This window comes from Mus caroli, unplaced genomic scaffold (genome assembly GCF_978045245.1).
Source record: "Mus caroli unplaced genomic scaffold, Mus_caroli_1 scaffold_12, whole genome shotgun sequence".
NCBI lineage: Eukaryota > Metazoa > Chordata > Mammalia > Rodentia > Muridae > Mus > Mus caroli.
The window spans coordinates 66399495-66418781 of record NW_028227267.1 but is presented as its reverse complement, the minus strand read 5'-3'; the positions used below and the strand labels follow the sequence as shown (position 1 = coordinate 66418781).

The following is a 19287-nucleotide window of genomic DNA, read 5'->3' as shown; positions in this document are numbered from 1 at the left end:
AAATAAGATCCAAGTTGAGAGTCTTCCCAGCTGTTCAGCTCAGGCACACGTCACTGTTGGAGAAGTAACGTGTAACTACCTAGTTGACCACTTTGGTGCCGTGAGATCTTTTATAAAGGCTCACATCATTGGCTTTTTGGCCCTCCTCAACCAAGAGGTTAACTGAGGAAAGCTTCTCTCTGAGGTGTCACGCCTCACCTGCTCCCCTTTCATCATGAGGGAAGAACTGAATTAAGTCTAGCTCCCCTGTTTTTCCCGAGAGGCCTCACCTTGGGCTATTTTTTCAGCTCCAGCCATTGAATTTACTAATTTTTTTTTTTAAGGATTTGAAATGAAGTGTTTTATTGCCTGTTTGATTGGGACAACTACCATCGTCCCTGTCCCGCCCTTTGGGACACACAAGGGTCGACATCCTGGTACAGTTCTGTACTGTCCCCTCACAACCCAGAGTGTATCACTTTGGAAAATGCATTTGAAATTAATTTTTATAACGAGTTGGTCTTGGAACTCTGCTTTCTACTCCAGGTCTCTCAAAGCAAATGGGAACACACATGGCTGCTCAGAAACTGAATCTGACAGACAGCCTGCTCTGTGGCCCTCCCGTCCTGTACGCAACTTTGTTGTTTCTTGCACACACCGAATGATCCTTGGGTAGTGTCATACTCGCCACTGTGACGTGGCTTAAATAGGCACAAGTAGAGCCAATGACACACCAAACCTTCTCTTCCCACTCGCTCCGGTGTCCTGTTAAACGACCTTGAGTCCTAAGTCTGTGCCGGGCCTGAGCACATGCTGAACGTGTGTATGCGATGAGGCAGTAGCCTGCCCTGTTTGCCAGTCACACCAGCTGGCAGGTGTGACTCAGGCCACCTCGGGAGCAGGAGCAGTAGTCACAGGGTTCCGAGACCACCTCAAATTCCTCATACCTCCTGCACTGATTGAAGGAAATTGCATCAGACCCAAATCACTAACAAATCTCCTATTTCTCTCTCTCTCTCTCTCTCTCTCTCTCTCTCTCTCTCTCTCTCTCTCTCTCTCTCTCTCTCTCTCTCTCTCTTTCTCTCTCTCTCTCCATCTCTGGTCTTTCTTTTTGGGTTCCTTTGTTCATACCCACAATTTTCCTGTCCACCTCCTTCCCCTCCTGGTGGTTGCCTTGCTCCCTGTCCTGGGTGGGCTGGCAGTATGGGGGTACGGTTTCCTCTGTGTTACCGTCATCTCCCTCTGCTCCCTTATGGGGGCCAGCGTGGTGCCCTTCATGAAGAAGACTTTTTACAAGAGGCTGCTGCTCTACTTCATAGCCTTGGCGATTGGAACCCTCTACTCCAACGCCCTCTTCCAGCTCATCCCAGAGGTATGACAAGCTGCAGCGCTCTCACCGGAGCACCCCTGTCAGCTAGGGGCAGTAAGCACAGCGGGGGGAGCCTCTATGTACATGGAAGTTACAGGGACTGGTCCCCAAGAGATCCTTTGTTTGGAAAGGAAAGCTAGGACCAAGCAAGGCAAGATTTAAGGGCTAGGTTAAAATCCCATCCTTAACCAGCCCCCACACCTAGACCAGCCATTCACTCCTCTGTTCTTTGTATAAGATGATAAACAATAGGATGACTCTCAAAGGCATATGGGTGCCTCCCAAAGGCTGGGACCATAGAGTGAAACGCCAGTGTAACTTGGCACTGAAGAGGTGGCTCAGCTGGTTCGATTCACTGCACCCACAGGGAGCTTACAAACTAACTCCAGTTCCAGATAGTCTCATGCCCTCTTGTGGCCTCTGCAGGCACCAGGCATGCGCGCGCACACACACACACACACACACACACACAGTGCACACATGTACATGCAGGCAAAACACACATACACATAGGTGGAAGACACGCAACCTCGAGTACTCTGACCCTCAGTGTGGGGCTTTAATTTAGAGAAGCAAACCACAGCGAAACCCGCAGTTCTCAGTAAAAAAACCCAGCTCTTTGGTAAGGAGTCTGAGGGCAAAGGAAATCCAGAGGAAGCAGGACATCTGGGGTACCTTCACGGTGGGTGACCTTCTTTCTAGGGAGAGAAGGGAGCCACTGTTTTGAAGCCTGCATAGTCCGCTTTGGAGAAGGCCTGCGTGATTTAGAGAGTATGTTCAGTGGACCTGCTAATTATAATAAGCACAATGCATTTCACTGCGGGTGGTCTGACAAGCCTGAGCAAAGGCAAGGGCCAGTCTCACATGCTTCTGAGAACACTGTTTTCTACAGCATTGTTTTGTGTTCTTGGTGGAGCAATTGTGACGTCTGTTAAATGAATCACGACTCTCCCTGCTCCCACGCCCCCTCCCCAGAGTCTGATCTGCGTGAGTGGCCACTACCCTAAGCTTAGGTCTAATGAGTCCTGTGCTCTTGAGTCCCATCTCACCTACTGGCTTGTCCTTCACTTTTTCCCAGGGTGCACCTCTTCTCCAGAAGAGCTGACCTGCAAGCAGGGTTTCTTTAGCATTTGCCCTCCTAGTCTCTTAGAGGCCGAGGCCAGAGCAGCCCTCTAAGGAGTGTGCTGCCTTAAACTGCAGGAAGAGAAATGTTTGCCTTTGAAGTCATTTGGGGTTCTCCTTCAGGAGGGTTAGCTCTTGTCTCTGTCCTGTTCCCAAGAGACCTGGAGTATATTTTTGGAGATAGTCTCACCTCATGGGTTCAGACTTGCTGTCTTCCTGCCACCGTCTCCCAAGTACTGGGAATTGAGCCTGTTTTCTGTTAGAAATGACACAAACAGGTCATTGGACACTTGGCACCATAAACCAGGAGCCAGACTTAGGACAGCTCTCTGGCTACTCCCATCTTCTGTGTTGATAAACCCTTTTACCCTTCCTTACTTAAGTGAAATTTCCAGAAAGAACTCAGAGCAACATACCCCCCAGTCCATTCTTTTCAAAAATATTTTTATTCTGTTCTAGAGAAATGGAACCTTTGTTGGGCAGGCTGGCCTCAGAGTCCCGGGGTCCTCCCACCTCCTCCTCCTGAGTTTGGGAAACTGCAGGCTTGTGGAACTAGGCCTGGCTTTTATCCACCCCAAGATGCCTGCAGGGACAGAGCCTGATTTTTTTGGTTTGTGGTCCTTTCAAGATTCTGTGGTCAGGACGATGCTGCAATTCTTGCTGTGGAACTAGAATGGATTTTCTCCTTTTAGCAATCGTAACTAAACCACTTCCCATTGTGTTTACGGGCAGATGAATTGGGGACAGTAGATGAGGCAAAAATAAACGCAGGTGGCCTCCCTTTAACGTGGAATTTGCTTACTAAGTGCTTGTGTGGCTAAGCACTGACAGAGATTAAGACAGCGTCCTCATTAAAAGGAGACAACTACCTTTTAATCCCCGGAGCTCGGGAGGTAGAGGAAGGCTAACCTCTGTGAGTCTGAGGACAGCTTGGTCTATGTAGTGAGACCTATCAAAAAGAAAAGAAAAAGAAAGCAAGCAAGCCAAGTGGCCATGGTAGTTCCTGCCTATCATGTGGCCCAGAATGCTTGCCGCTCTTCCCAAGGCCCAGGGTTTGGCTCCCAGCGTGCGCATGGCTCCCGGGTGGGTGCCTACAGCTCCAGGTTCAGGTGAACTGGCACCCTCTTCTGGCCTCCTCAGCCACCTGCATGTATATTCGCAAACGCACATATTCACGTACACATAAATAAACGTTAAGTAAACGTAAAATACATATAATAAAACCCTAAGAGCTGGAGATGTAGCTTAGTGGTAAGGTGATTGCCTAGCAAACCCAAGGTCCTGGATCCAAACGCCCAGGACCTAAAGACAGCCTGCCTTTTGTATCCAAAGAGGCACCCAGGCTAGTGCTGGTGAGTCAGGGGCATGCAGAGGCTAGGGTTCTGCTGGCAGGAGAATGGGCAGCCAGCAGACTGCCCGTCTCCAAGAGTGGAGAGTGGTAAGCAGATGAGAGCTGCTGAAGGCTTATGTATGTAAACTCATTCTGTTTTCCTGTGCCCACAGGCTTTTGGCTTCAACCCTCAGGACAATTACGTCTCCAAGTCTGCAGTGGTGTTTGGGGGTTTCTACCTTTTCTTTTTCACAGAAAAGATCCTGAAGATGCTCCTGAAGCAGAAAAACGAGGTGAGGCCCAGTTGTTAGTGATGACCTATACAGTGGAAAACCCTAACCTCGAAAACAAAAGTGCTGACAGGGGTCGGTGGGGTGTAGCAGCGCGTGACGGCGCTTGCAGAGCAAGCCTGGCATTGTCTCTATAGAGGACAGTAAAGAGGTTTGGTTACAAGCATCCAGGAACAGCTCTGACTGGTGTAGCTCCTATATAAGAGGCCTCTTGTAGCTGGCATGGGGTCACTGCCTGTTAGAGTTGAATGAAGTGGCCATCTTAAAGGAGCAACCTAAGAACTTAGAGTAGTGGTCACCTCACTGGATTGGGTGACAGCAGGAGACTTCTTTGTCTACTAGAAAGTCCCTGTCTTTGTATGTGTTGCCACCGGCTATACCAATTTCTCCACATCCCTGTGTGTGGCCTGCTCAGTTTCCTTGGATATAGGAATAAGCTCTTCCCCGGCCTTGGCGTGCTTCTTCCAAGTGGTGGGTGCTGGGCTGGGCTGGGTTGGGCTGGGCTGGGCTGGGCTGGGCTGGGCTGGGCTGGGCTGGGCTGGGCTGGCGGTTTTGATCAGTAACACTGCTCACTCTTCCTACCCTAGCACCATCATGGGCATAACCATTTTACCTCCGAGACACTTCCTTCCAAGAAGGACCAGGAGGAGGGTGTGACCGAGAAGCTACAGAACGGGGACCTGGATCACATGATCCCTCAGCACTGCAACAGCGAGCTGGATGGCAAGGCGCCTGGCACGGACGAGAAGGTCATTGTCAACTCCATGTCTGTGCAGGTCAGCAGCCCTGAGTGCCCCCGGGGAAGCCTCGACACAGCAGCCACAGCCTTTGTGAGTCAGGCTCTCCGGAGGTCACTCTGTAACCTGAAGTCCACTGGTGTGTCCTTTCTCCTAGGACCTGCAGGCATCCCAGAGTGCTTGCTACTGGCTCAAGGGGGTCCGCTACTCTGATATCGGTACCTTGGCCTGGATGATCACCCTGAGCGATGGGCTCCACAATTTCATCGATGGCCTGGCTATTGGTGCCTCCTTCACTGTGTCTGTCTTCCAGGGCATCAGCACGTCAGTGGCCATTCTCTGTGAGGAATTCCCTCACGAGCTGGGTGAGTGCTTAGTCCCTGTCCCCGTGTTCCAGCTGTCACAGTTTTTTTCTGAGACACCGAGACACCCTTCTTGCACCACATCCCTGCTGCTCCTCCCACCACCACCACCACAGCACTCACTGAATTATCGCCCTGTCTCGCTAACTCTGGAATTACAACAGTTGAGTGGAGCATAGCTTAGAACAATGGAGGTTCTTACAGGGAGATTTTTATCCCATGAGCCCCGTGTCCTGTGGCTTAATTTTCCCACCTGTATAGCATGATTAATACCTGCACCTGCCTTTTAGAATCATCAAGGGGATTATAGGCAAACAAATGTTGAAAAGGACTTGCCAGGTGCCACACAGTACTGTGGCTACTCAGTAAAGATCCCCTCTTTATGTCCTCCATCCTGCAGAAGCTAGAAATTGTGTCAAAGCATGTCATGTGAATGAAGTGGAAAAGCCAGTGCCTAAGGGTTCATGTAATTTTATCAAGGGAGTCTTAAGAAGCCATGACTCAGGACCCAGTGACAACACGGGCTCCTAACTTTGGCATTTATTGGCTTGTGCACTCATTCCTCCCTCTCTCAAGTCTGATCCTGAATGTACCATCCATTAGGAGACAGGGAGCTATTTTCATTTCACCATCAGTCAAAAAAGAAGTGAGGATGTTGCCGGTTGGTTATAGACATTCAAAGTCCTGTGGATTATTTTCAGCCTCTGTGTGTGGAGCAATGAGGCTGGTGCTGGCTACTTATGATCTTCCAGAAGCCTATGAGGGATTTGCAGCCTCTGTGCTGGGAGGTCATGGCCAGGATTGGAATATGGGGGTGCCTTTATCCCAATACCACCTAAGAATGAGATTTTCACCCACACGTGCTTCACCCGTAGCTGAAGCAGTCCCATTCATTAGTGTTGTGCGTCCTGACTCAGCCCGCTTCCTGTTCTCATTCCATTGCAGGAGACTTTGTCATCCTGCTCAATGCTGGCATGAGCATCCAGCAGGCTCTCTTCTTCAACTTCCTCTCTGCCTGCTGCTGCTATTTGGGTCTGGCCTTTGGCATCCTGGCTGGCAGCCACTTCTCTGCAAACTGGATTTTTGCGCTGGCTGGAGGAATGTTCTTGTATATTGCCCTAGCCGATATGGTAAGTGCTGTGGTTTCTGGTGGCCTCTTGGACAGGAGGGCAGCTAAAGGCCACACGTTAGGGTGTGTTTGGTTTTTAATTCTTTACATTGATATGTGTGTAGATGCATGATAATTCTCATGGGAAACAACTTGTGGGACTTGGTTCTCTTTATGTCATGGGTTCCTAAGATGGGACTAGGCACCTAATGCTCTGTCACACGGAGCCATTTCGCAAGCCCAAGATTTTGTTTTTTGTATTGGCTTTATTGAAGTCTCTTTCACACTCCACCCAATTCACTGATTTTTAAGAAGTAACAATTCAGGGTTAGAGAGATGGCCCAGCTGTTAAGAGCGCTGGCTGCTCTTGAAGAGAACCCAGGTTTGATTCCTAGCTACAGTCCCAGGGGATCCTACTTCTTGTGTTCCACAAGAGCCCAAGCATCCATGTGGTACACAGACACACAGGCAGCTAAAGCACCTACATACAGCATACATGCATCGAATAAGTTTTTAAAATCTAAAATGATATAATAATCTGACCTTTTTCAATGCAGCCTTCGGGGTTTTTGTTTGGGTTTGTTTGAGACAAGAGTCTCACTCTGTAGCCCAGGCTGGCCTCAAAGTCATTGCAGCCCTGCCCCCACCCACCAGATGCTGGGCAGACAGGTGTAAACTACCATACCCAGAAGTCATTGGGTTTTAAAGGGAGAACTTTGGTCTCTCTATTAGCATTTCACTATAGAAAATTGACCATACTCAGTCTAGGGTCCTTATTTCAATTTGATGGAAAAGGTGTACTGTGTAGACAGAAAGAAAAGAGAGAATGAGAAAGAAAAGGCATTACTTAGACTTTTGTGTACCACAAGTTAATGGTAACCTTATGGATGTCCTTTTAAGTTTTAATTAATAAGTTCATATATGAGTGCTGAATTTATATCATTTACCTCCCCCCCACCACCACCCTCTCAAATGCACAGAGTCTTTTCTCTCTAATTATTATTGAGAGATATAAGAATACACCTATAGGGCTGGCAAGATGGCTCAGCAAGTAGGAGCACTGACTACTCTTCTGAAGGTCCTGAGTTCAAATCCCAGCAACCACATGGTGGCTCACAACCACCTGTAATGAGACCTGACACCCCTTTTCTGGTGTGTCTGAAGACAGCTACGGTGACTTATGTACAATAATAATAAGTAAACCTTTGGGTCAGAGCAAGCAGGGACTGAGTGAGCGGAGTTGACCAGAATGAGCAGAGGTCCTAAAAAATTCAATCCCCAACAACCACATGAAGGCTCACATCCATCTGTACAGCTACAGTGTACTCATATACATAAAGTAAAAAATAATAAAAATCTTTTAAAAAAAGAATACACACACACACACACACACACACACATATATATATATATATATATATATATATATATATATAAAATATACAAACTTCCGAGTCCATTTGATGTTGCTCGTCTGTACATATGTACTGGATACTCAATCAGGGAGCTTATCCCTGAGGAAAACTGGCTTCTCTGCATCTGAGTAGTCATTAATTAATTGTCTATAACTCTTCATTTAGGGGCGGGGCTTTGTGAGGTTTCCCCAGCCCACGATGACACATCATCTGGTGTCTACATTATTTGGGTCCTGTTTTGACGGCCATATTGTTGAGAGCTAAGAGAATGGTCAAGGATAATACCCCCCAGTGGCCTCCTTAACTCCAGAAAAGTCCCCAGAGCTACCAAAAACATCCTTCCAAAACTACGGCCCACCACGTGAGAACCAGACATCACCGTGATTGGGACAATGTTAACAGAATCTGTAACTCATTTTTCTCTCTTCTTTCTCAGTTCCCTGAGATGAATGAAGTCTGCCAGGAGGATGAGAAGAAGGACAGCTTTCTGGTCCCCTTTGTCATCCAGAATCTTGGCCTCCTAACCGGCTTCTCCATTATGCTGGTCCTCACAATGTATTCAGGGCAGATTCAGATAGGGTAGGACCCTGCCAGTGGGGAGCCAGTGGCATTGGACATCGGGCTCTGGGCCCCCATCTGGTCCCTGGCCCGAGGACTCAGCATCCACGAAGCATCATGAAAAAGGCAGCTCTTTAAAAACTGGCACAGACTTGTCTGCCTGCATTCAGATGTCATCTGTTTCAAATGCTCTGTCCTAGGAAGAAGCTGCCCTGGGAATCTCTAGGTAGTGCCTCGAACTGTTGTCTCCCGACCCTTCCCACTGATGATTCTGGAGCTGAAGTGCCACATGTAGGACACACCTCCCTTTTCCTTCTGGCCACCCTCCTCCCTTTCTCTTGGAAGAAGCACTGAGAGATGTGGAATCTTTTACAATGTAAAAACGAAGCCAGTGGTCATGGTTTGGTTAGAAATATCAGTGTGGCTTCCAGCTTTGGGGCCTGTGATTCTAAATGTGTGTACCCAGGATTTCAGGTCGGTCCATTTTGGCATGGGTTCTCATGTTTTTACAGAGAAGAGGGCAGAAGACAAGACTCCTGTGGTTTTCAGTCTGTTAACTGTTCTCTGAAAAGGCTGACTTTCCGATGAGTATGGCAGGCAGAGGGGCAGGGGATTGCCTGAGTGAGGAGTGGGTAGTGGGTAGTGATGGATGTCCTGTCTCCTTGGTGCATGCGTGCGGGTTGCTTGCAGCATCTGGAGTCACATAATCATCCAGGCGAGCCACTGTGGGCATTCTCTGGCGTGGCAGGAGGTCTGCTAAATCAGTTGTTTTTGCCCTGATCCTCACGCCTTCCTATTGCTTACTTTTTCTAGTTAACTTTGTAGATGCCTCACGGGGAGCGTGGTCAGAGCACATTTAAAGGTGTTTGCATTAGGAGGGAAACTGCACAAATCAATCTCCCCTGGTCAAGATTTCTGCCCAGTAGAACCTGACTCATAGACTCAGGACACAGTTGTTTATGCCTTTTTGTGACCAAGGTGATTGGGAATGGAGTCATTGCAGGCCAGACTTAGGACTTGCTAATTGCAGAAATAATAGTTGAATACCATGGGACTCTGGACCTTGAGGTCAATTCTTGAGGTCAGGACTGCAGACGTCATTGCTGGGTTTTAAAGGACACCATCTAGCTACCACTTCCTCCCCAGTCCCAGACAACAAGATTGAATACTGAATTGAATCGAGTGTAAATTGCTTTCATTTGGTCCAGAAAAACAAAACAAAACCAGATGCTTGACATTTCACACCACAAGCCAGCCTCAAGCGCTGTGCAGCCCCCTCCTCAGAACTCTGGCTTCCAGGGGAGCTAATCTCCAGGTTCACTAAGTGAATTAATTTATTATTATCATATTGATACATGGATTCCTTAGCCACTTTGGAGAGCCAGTCTCTCCCGGAGCCTTTCTTAGTGGTGCCCACAGTCACAGTCCAGGAGCCATTGTTCGCATGACTTACAGTACTGAATCATTGCCAATCCCTGAGTCTTTCTGTTCTTACCACAGGAAAACTGTCCATTAAAAGCAGTGTGCATATATATATATATGCATATATATATATATATGTATATGCACTCACATGTATTCATATATGTATGTATGTATATATATATATATATATATATATATATATACACATACACATACATGTGTGTGTTCATTCTTGTTCTTCTTGGGGAAACATGTTTGAAACCAGGAATCCTGAGAACACAACTGGGGAAACAGGAATTTCCTCAGTTTCTCTCCCCGCTCTTGCCTCTTGCCTTTGAGAAAAGGCAACAGGAAGAGGAAACTTCAGCAATCAAGGTACTAGATTGGATGTCAGGACCAGGTCCTGGTCGGCTTAGGATCCAGTTTTACCAAAGAACCAGTTCCTTCAATGTTAAAAGCTAAGCTTTATGTTACCGTCATGGTTGTTAGTGTTTGAAGGCGAGTCTCATCTCTCCGGTTTTATTTCTCCTACAACTGCTTTAGGAGGTAGCAGAAATTGACACTCAAAGTGTAAGACTGAGCAGGCTGTGTGGCTCATACCTGTAATCTCAGCCCCTAGGGAGGCAGAGTCAGCAGGCTCGGGTTTTATACCAGCCTGGGCTACATAGCAAGCTCCTGTGTCAGCAAGACAAAATGAAGATAAAAAACCGTAAAATTTAAGATTGTAGGTCTGAGGGTGTGGCTCAGTGGTAGCACTTTTTTTGTCCAGTGTGTATGTGACACCCTGAATGTCATTCCCAGCACCACCACAGCTTCCCCCCCCCCCCGCCCCAAAGGTCGAAAGATTCTGTTTTACCTAGCTCATGCATTATATTTTTAACTTCAGGAGTTCCCCTAGCTCCTGTCCTTTAAATGCCCTTATGCTGGAGTCGGATGGTGGCTTGGTTTGTTTAAGAGAGCTTAAAAAGAGATAAAATGAGATAGACTGTCTGCCATGCACTCTTCCCGTGAACTCAAGAACTTTGAGGAAATCCTGGGGCTTCTTCAGGGCGGAGGGCTGGCATCGGTCAGACACAGGTGGGGCGTGGGAGCCACGCTCCAGTCGTCCAACTGATAATCCATTGCTGTTGGAAACAGATTCGCCCCATGAGTTGAAAATGTGGCCGTTGACCTTTTTTTGACTTTTAAATATTGAACTTGCTGTTTTAAGCATCTGTACATATAAGAGGTTGAAGGGGCTATAGGCTGCTTAGCAGACACTTCTCCCCTGGCCTTACTGCCCATAGCTTCTGTTCCCTGTTAACACTAGCAAGGAAAGTGCTTGTCACACAGAGGAGCCCTCAGCCAGGCCTTGGATTCTGTCATTGGAGGACCTCATCTCTGACCTCACCTTCAGCCCTCCATCCCCGCCCTCCAATACTTAGGGTCACCAGGAGGAGCACTCTCTGGTAGCCTTCACCTGGGTTTTAAATGGCCTTTCTCTGTCTGGATCACTTAGGATCCAGTTTTAGTGAACCCTCTTCCAAAGAGATGCAGATAAGCTGGATGATTTTTTTGCATAAAGAAAGAGGATTTTACTCATAGTTCCCTTTACAGTTCCATCACAGTATTTTTTTTTAAAATAACTCAGGTGTTATGAGAATTAGAAAATAAAATAATTTATGTCATGTGAACTGTAAATGTTTTATTTGTAAGATTCTATAAATAAAGCTATATTCTGTAATTGGTGAGAGTCCCAAGTGTTGTCTTGCTTCAGCCTCAAGAGCTGGGGCATACTAGTCAGTCATCAATGGGAGGAAAGGCCCTTGGTCCTGGGCATTCCCCTATGCCCCAGTATAGGGGAATGCTAGGGCCAGAAAGCAGGAGTGGGTGAGTTGGTGCATGGGGGGTGGGGGGGAAGGGGTTTTTGGAGGGGAAACCATGAAAGGGGATAACATTTGAAATGTAAATAAAGAAAATACCTAATTTAAAAAAAAAAAAAAAAACGAGTTGGGGCATAATGAAGAATCTTTGACACAAGGTGGCGCTCGTTTGTTGCTGATTTACAAAGGGTTGTTTGGATTTGGCTATGGGGATTTAGAAGGGACTTCCTATATCAATCATAACACATTTACTTTAAAATGACTCACTTGGGGCTAAGCTCAGGAACAAAGCACTTAGCCATGGATTGTGCCTTGGAAACTAAAGACTGTAGAGTTCTGTATTGAACTTCACCCATGTTGTTTCTTCCTTTTTTTTCTTTTCTCTTTCTTTCTTTCTTTTACTTTATCTGCATTTATTTTTTGCTGAGTTTATTCCAAGGCCATGAATATTTGTTTCTTCAGTTTCTTCTGGGATATCTTTTTCTTCTGTGCAAGCTCCTCTTCTGGCTTTGGAACGATCTGTTCCTTCTCAGTGAGGATCATCTCAATGTGGCAGGGGGAGCTCATGTATGGGTTAATCCGGCCATGAGCTCTGTAGGTTCGTCGGCGCATCTTAGGTCCCTTGTTCACCTGGATGTGTTCAATGACTAGAGAATCTACGTCTAAACCCTAAGTTCAGCATTGCTTTCTGCAATTTTTAGCATGTGAAGCAAAAATTCAGCACTTTTTTGGCTACCATCTCTGTGTCCCCAGCCCCACTGTTTTGACCTGGGCAAATTATACCGCCAGACTTGCACACATTGCTTCTTTATTTGTTTTTGTTTGTTTTTTTGCGACAGGGTTTCTCTGTATAGCCCTGGCTGTCCTGGAACTCACTCTGTAGACCAGGCTGGCCTCGAACTCAGAAATCCACCTGCCTCTCCCTCCCGAGGGCTGGGATTAAAGACATGCGCCACAACATCTGGCCCACATTGTTTCTTTAAAGTGACATCCTTCAGATACTTGGTGGCTTTGCGGATATGCATACCCTTGATGGCCTGGGCAGTTTCCTGGGTGTTCTTAAAGTGAACAGGAAGGTTTGATGATTTTGTGGAGTTTTCTAGGTCAAGAAAGTAATGAACCATCTTCACAGGTCACCTCTGCCGCTTACAGGAAGAGATCTTCCCTTTATTTTCTTACATGTATTGTGTGTGTGTTTGAGTGGGGATGGTCATGCATGCCACGATGTGTGTGCAGGTCAGAGGACAGCTTTCAGGGGTTGGCTCTGGGGATCAAACTCAGATCATCAGGCTCAGTGACAAACAACCTTACCCACTGAGCAATCTTGACCCCTTTTTAAAAAAATAAGGAGCTTGGTTTTTGTTGTTGTTTTTAATAATTACTCTGTTAGTCATAAGATGGTGCTTACATGTGCATTGCTCTGGCTTAGCTCTTATTAGAGGGGATGCCTACAGGGGACTCACGTTGATGGTCACAGACATCTTACAGTGTGAGGGGGCTAGAGATGGTCCAATAGTGTAGAGCACTTGCTCTTCCAGAGGATGCAGGTTCAATTCCCAGCACTCACGAGACAGCTCACAACTATCTGTAACTCCAGTTCCAGGGGATCTAACATCCTGCCACAGACATAACATGTAGACGAAACACCAGTTGTACTGGCTGGTTTTGTGTGTCAACTTGACACAAGCTGGAGTTATCACAAAGAAAGGACCCTCCCTTGAGGAAATGCCTCTCTATGAGATCCAGCTGTAAGGCATTTTCTCAATTAGTGATCAAGTGGAGAGGGCCCCTTGTGGTGGTGCCATCCCTGGGCTGGTAGTCTTGGGTTCTATAAGAAAGCAAGCTGAGCAAGCCAGGGGAAGCAAGCCAGTAAGGAACATCCCTCCATGGCCTCTGTGTTAGCTCCTGCTTCCTGACCTGCTTGAATTCTAGTCCTGACTCTCTTTGGTGATGAACAGCAACGTGGAAGAATAAGCTGAATAAACCCTTTCCTCCCCAATTTTTCTTGGTCATGATGTTTTGTGCAGGAATAGAAGACACCAGTGTACCCAAAGTAAAAATAAATCAATTCGTTTTAAAACATTTACACTGTGAATTGTTGAGAGTTACAAGAAGTATCCTGAGTATCAGAGTCTGCTCATTAAAGAGTGGAACCACCTGAAATAGTATCCTGATACCCTAAGATTTCAGACAGAGCGTGTTAAGGGCTATTCTGGTCTTACTAGGATGCAGTCAAGGACTTCTCCAAGCCCAGCCTAAGGCAAAACAGTTTTCTGATCTTTTTTTTTTTTTCTTTAAAGAAGCTTTTGTTTATTTTTTTAGTTCTGATCTTAGAATAGCTCTGCAAAACAACCTATTCTGAGACAGCATCTACAAATCATATTTGGTCTTTCATTGTGTGTGTGTGTCTTTGTGTCTGTTTTGTAGAATTTACAAGTGTGTACCACTTCTGTGTCTAGTACCAGAGAAAGCCAGAAGATAGCATCAGATCCCCTGGGACCCGGTTAGCAGAAGGTTATGGGCCACCAACAGTTGAGCTGGGGATCAAGCCTGGGTCTTCTGGAAGAACAACTGGTGCTATTAGCCACAGAGCCATACCTCACATTGGTCTTTTAATTTGCACCAGTTCGCTCCACGTTTGCTGGTGTTGTCAAAAGGATGTTGGCCGTGGCACTGGCATCCACCACTTCTCTCCATGCCCTCACTGCTCTCCTAGGCTTTGTGTGGTTTTCTCCTTTGCCGTAACTCATTTCCAGGACTGGCATTGTGAACTGACGTCTTCACACTAGGCTTCAGTTGCTTTCTGATACATCAGCAGCTGCTCTGCAGAAAGAATGAATGAGAAGGCTTAAGTGACACACCTGCGTGTCTGTGGGCTGCCAGACCTCTCCTTATGACAGACAGCACGTTCCTGAGGGATGACTCTGCTTTCTGCTTCTCATCTGGCCCGTGTTTGTTTAGAAACACATCCTTGAACGAGGCAAAAGTCTGACCCACACAGCACAGAAGTAAACAGGCCTTTAAGATGATTAAAACGGTCACTGCAGACATCCCTTGGTAATACTCTTAGCCAGCTAAGCCCTGGGGGGAGGGGGAGGGGGTGAAATGCATCGAAACTGGAAATGTCTTCTGAAATAATTAGGTGTCTGCGCCTCTTCTTCTCTAGTCAGTGATACTTGGATCTGACTGGAGGGAAATCTGTTCTGAGAGATTGCAAAGATACTCTATGTGGACTCAGGTCATAACACTGGAAAAAAAACAAATGCCTGCCTGTTTTAAAGACTGTATACTTCATGGTCTAGCATGGGATACACATACATACTCTTGGAGACTGATAGGTAAACCTTTATCAGTCTTTACCCAGGCAATACTCATTGAAAGTGACACACACACACACACACACACACACATTAGTATGTGTGTGTCAGTGAGATGGCTCCGAAGGTAAAGGCCATGCCTCCGCACTTGATAACCTGATATGACTGTGGCATATATCAGTGGTTCTGAGTTCAATTCCTAGCCACCACATTGGTGGCTTACAACCATCTGTAATGGGATAAGATGCCTTCTTCTGGTGTGTCTGAAGAAAGCGACAGTGTACTCACATACATAAATAAGAATTTTAGAAGATTTTTATTTTTAATTATGAGTCTGGGGGTGGGGTGAGTGCAGGTGCTCTCAGAGGCCACAAGAAGGCATCAGATGCCCTGGAGCTGGATGCTTGTGAGCTTTCGGAAACTGGACTCAGATCCTCTCTATGAGCAGGACACCCTCTTAAGCACTGATCTGTTTCTCCAGCCTCTAACCCCCCCCCCCGTCAGAAAATTGAAGTCAAGGATACATATGTATGTGTGTTTGTACATGTATGTATATATATGCATATATACTCACATGTGTATGTTTGTGTTTGGAAAGACAGCAGCAGTTAGGCAAGGCCCTTATCAGCCTTCAGCTAAGTATGTCAGACCACACACACACACACACACACACACACACACACACGCATACGCACATAACATGTGTTTTCTTGTCAATGCCATAGCCTTCTCTCACCAATCGCTTTCTTAAGATTCATTTGAAAGGAAGTGAGTTAACAGACTCTTTTGGTATAATAGCACTCTTTGGCCTTGGCAGCAGGTAGTGGGTCAGGTTGGTTGTAACATCAATTAAGGAAATTCAACTAGAAATTCTCTGGCCTGGTAATCATAAGACAAGAAGTACTTCTCCCATGAGGCTCTGGGGTTTACTTCTGTGCCTTCTGGTTTACTCATAGTTACTCTAAACACTGAGGTTTTGAACAAATAAATTAGGTCCACCAAGTCCACCTGCATTTTCACAAACTCTAAGGTCCTCTCTCAATGGAGGCCCCCGATGAACCCTGTGCTGAGGTAATTGTAAATAAGGCGTTTTCTCTTAAACTGTATATTAGTCTGTTGGGGTGTGTAGCACAGCATTACAGCACTTGGGAAGTAGAGGCAAGAGGGTCAGGAATTCAAGATGGGTCGGGGGTGGGGGCGATGTGTTTACTTATAGATGCTAATAAGGAAGAAACAAGCCAGGCATGGTGGCACACGCCTTTAATCCCAGCCCTCGGGAGGCAGAGGCAGGCAGATTTCTGAGTTCGAGGCCTGCCTGGTCTACAAAGTGAGTTCCAGGACAGCCAGGGCTATACAGAGAAACCCTGTCTCGAAAAACCAAAAAAAAAAAAAAAAAGGAAGAAACAAATATTTTTGTTTCATTTCTTCCCAAAGTGAGAGAGAGATTCTTTCAAGTGTCCCACAACTGTCTGCTTTTTTTTTTTAAAAAATTATCTCTACTCATTGTATGAAGTTGTTTATTTCATGGAGATGCTGTGATATATATATATATATATATATATATATACACATACACACACACACATATATATATATATATATATATATATATATATATATATGTATATATATTCTGCTTTGATCATATCTGTCCTCTCCTGCTCCCTATAACTGCAGGTCCACAAGTGGACTCTTTTAAGCTGTGGTCTGATGGTGTCCTGTACACAAGTCCCAAGTCACAGTTTCTAACGGAAGGCCCAGTAATACATGCTCTGGCGTTGGTTCTTGCCCTTTATTTTGAAAATGAATGAACACTGAAAGACTTGAAGTTTTCTTTCCTAGGAATGATGATGGTTTATTTATTTGGGTTTTTTTTTAGGGAGGGGGGCACCCGTGCATGGTGTGTGTTTATAAGAATGCTTACACTAGTACAGAGGCCAGAAGAGAACATCACAGTCTACCTTATTCTCTTGAGATGGGGTCCAGTCTGGAGTTTGGAGCCTGGAGCTGGACTCCACCCCAATCCCACTGCTGAGATTCCAGGACCCATTGCAACCCTGGCTTTTTATGTGGGTGCTGGGTGTCAGAGAAGGGTGCACACCAGAGGTCATTTGATTTGGGTGTGGCTCTGTAAAAGTCTAGGAGAAGAAAAATGTTCCAAGCTAAAGGACCATCAAAGCAAGAGGTAGGACAGTGTAAGCTAGGATGTACAGGAGGACCAGGCTGCCCCACCTGTAACAGCCCCAGAGGAAGGCACTGAGCTGAGCTTGGAGAAGCAGATGGGAATCAGAGTGTGTCAGGAAGGGGGAGCTGGCATCTGAGAACTTTGAAGCCAAAATGGCAAATCTGCTTCATGTTCTTAGAAATATCTGCAATGCATAAAAATGGACTGTTGCAGGAGTCAGTTGACAGGATACGAGGCAGGGGGGAGGGGGGAAGAGGGACCCTCAATTGAGAAATTGCCTCTATCAGATTGGCCTGTGGACATGCCTCTGGGGCACTGCCTTGATTGGTAAGTGATCCAGTCCCGCGAGCAGTGCCGCTCTGGGCTGTGGATCTGGCCTGTATGAGAAGAGTGGCTGTGAAAGCTGAAGCAAGCCAGTGAGCAGCAGCATCTGTGGCCATCTAAATCAGTTTGTTTTGTTTTGCAAAGATAAAAGAGTTTACTATGTAGCCCAGGCTGGCCGCAAACTCATTAACACTTGTCTTCAGTCTATCAAGTGCTGGGATTCCTGGCATGGGCCATGTTCACTGGGAATTGCTACCAGCCAGCCCAGCTCCAGGTTCAATAATAGACCGCATCTCAGAAAACTAAGGTAGGTCGTGATGTCCTTTTCTGGCCTCCCCCACCACCACCACATACACTATGTACATACAACACACACATGTTTTCCTAATTTCAAGGAATATATATTTTAACATGACCTGGTGACACAGACTTATAATCCCAGCTAATTGGGAGGCCAAGACAATCGTAGTTGGAAGTGTAAGGCCCACTTGGGCTACAAGGTAAATTCAAAGCCAGCCTAGGATGTTTAGGAGATGCTGTCTCAAAATAGAAAGGAAGCTGAAGGCAGGGAATGAATTAGAATGAAGTATAAAGACACACACATAGGAAGATGGGCTAGTGAAATGTTGCTTTATTTGCTAATTTCAAAAAAATAGTATTGAGGGTGGAGAGATGGTCTAGTGGTTAGAGCACTTGCTGCTCTCATAGAGGATGGGGATTTGACTCCCAGCTAACATTTCTCATTCTATTTTCTTTTTTTTTTTTAAAGTTTTTTTCTAATGAAAAGCATCTTTTTTTTATATATATATATGTAAGTACACTGTAGCTGTCTTCAGACACTCCAGAAGAGGGTGCCAGATCTCGTTACGGATGGTTGTGAGCCACCATGTGGTTGCTGGGATTTGGACTCTGGACCTTCGGAAGAGCAGTCAGGTGCTCTTACCCACTGAGCCATCTCGCCAGCCCTCTCATTCTACTTTCAAGGGATCTGATGCCATCACTGGGCCTTCTTGGGCACCAGACAATATACATAGATATGGGAAAAATACTCATGCATATAAAATTTATAAATTAAATTAAAAAAAAACATTGTTTCTTGGGAATTTTTATTTTTTTTATTTTTTTTATTTTTTTTGGTTTTCTGAGACAGCGTTTCTCTGTGTAGCCCTGGCTGTCCTGGAACTCACTTTGTAGACCAGGCTGGCCTTGAACTCAGAAATCCGCCTGCCTCCCGAGTGCTGGGATTAAAGGCGTGAGCCACCACGCCCGGCTATGTTTCTTGGGAATTTTTAAAGAAAACTTAAACAACAGCAAAGAGGACTAGCTGGGAAATAGGTCAGTAGGGCATGTGCAGGCGTGAGGACTGAATTTAAACCCCAGAACTGCTGGGCCTGCTGGCTGCCAGCATAGCTCCAGGCTCAGAGATCCTGTCTTAAAGGAATAAAGTTGAGACTGAGAAATGACACCCAATGTCCCCTATAGCTTCTGAACACACACCTGCATATGTGCACCTGTGCCTATTCATACATGTACATGGTCCACACATATGTAGTACTTTTCACATGAATCAGAGGCTATACACTACAAAACAACTGGGTAGCTGTTTTAGAAATGCTTGTTTTGGGGCTGGAGAGGTGGTTCAGTGGTTAACAGCACTGGCTGCTCTTCCAGAAGACCCAGGTTCAATTCCCAGCACCCACATAGCAGCTCACACTTGTCTGTAACTCCAGTTCCAGGAGTCTGACACCCTCACACATACATACATATATACATACATCCCAACAAAACACATTTAAAAAAATCAATCATTAGAAATGCTTGTTTTAGGGCTGGCAACATGGCTCAGCGGTTAAAAGCACTGACCGCTCTTCCAGAGGTCCTGAGTTCAATTCCCAGCAACCACA

The 19287-nt window shown here is 46.1% G+C and overlaps 1 protein-coding gene across 4 annotated transcripts in view; it reads left to right on the top strand.

Annotated features, from left to right (window-relative positions):
• The window catches only part of Slc39a14 (solute carrier family 39 member 14), a 48267-nt gene extending 36849 nt beyond the window's left edge, over positions 1–11418 (top strand). For 2 of the 4 annotated variants that reach the window (XM_021181711.3, XM_021181710.3), the window contains 5 exons: positions 3974–4093; positions 4678–4866; positions 4985–5192; positions 6135–6319; positions 8149–11418. In XM_021181711.3, the coding sequence (XP_021037370.1) occupies positions 3974–4093; positions 4678–4866; positions 4985–5192; positions 6135–6319; positions 8149–8295 (849 nt within the window). In that variant the 3' untranslated portion in view covers positions 8296–11418. Of the gene's footprint in view, positions 1–1181; positions 1352–3973; positions 4094–4677; positions 4867–4984; positions 5193–6134; positions 6320–8148 lie in introns of all 4 variants that reach the window. The other 2 variants (XM_029468887.2, XM_021181712.3) reach the window with 2 other exon arrangements.
• Positions 11419–19287: the final 7869 nt, after the last annotated feature.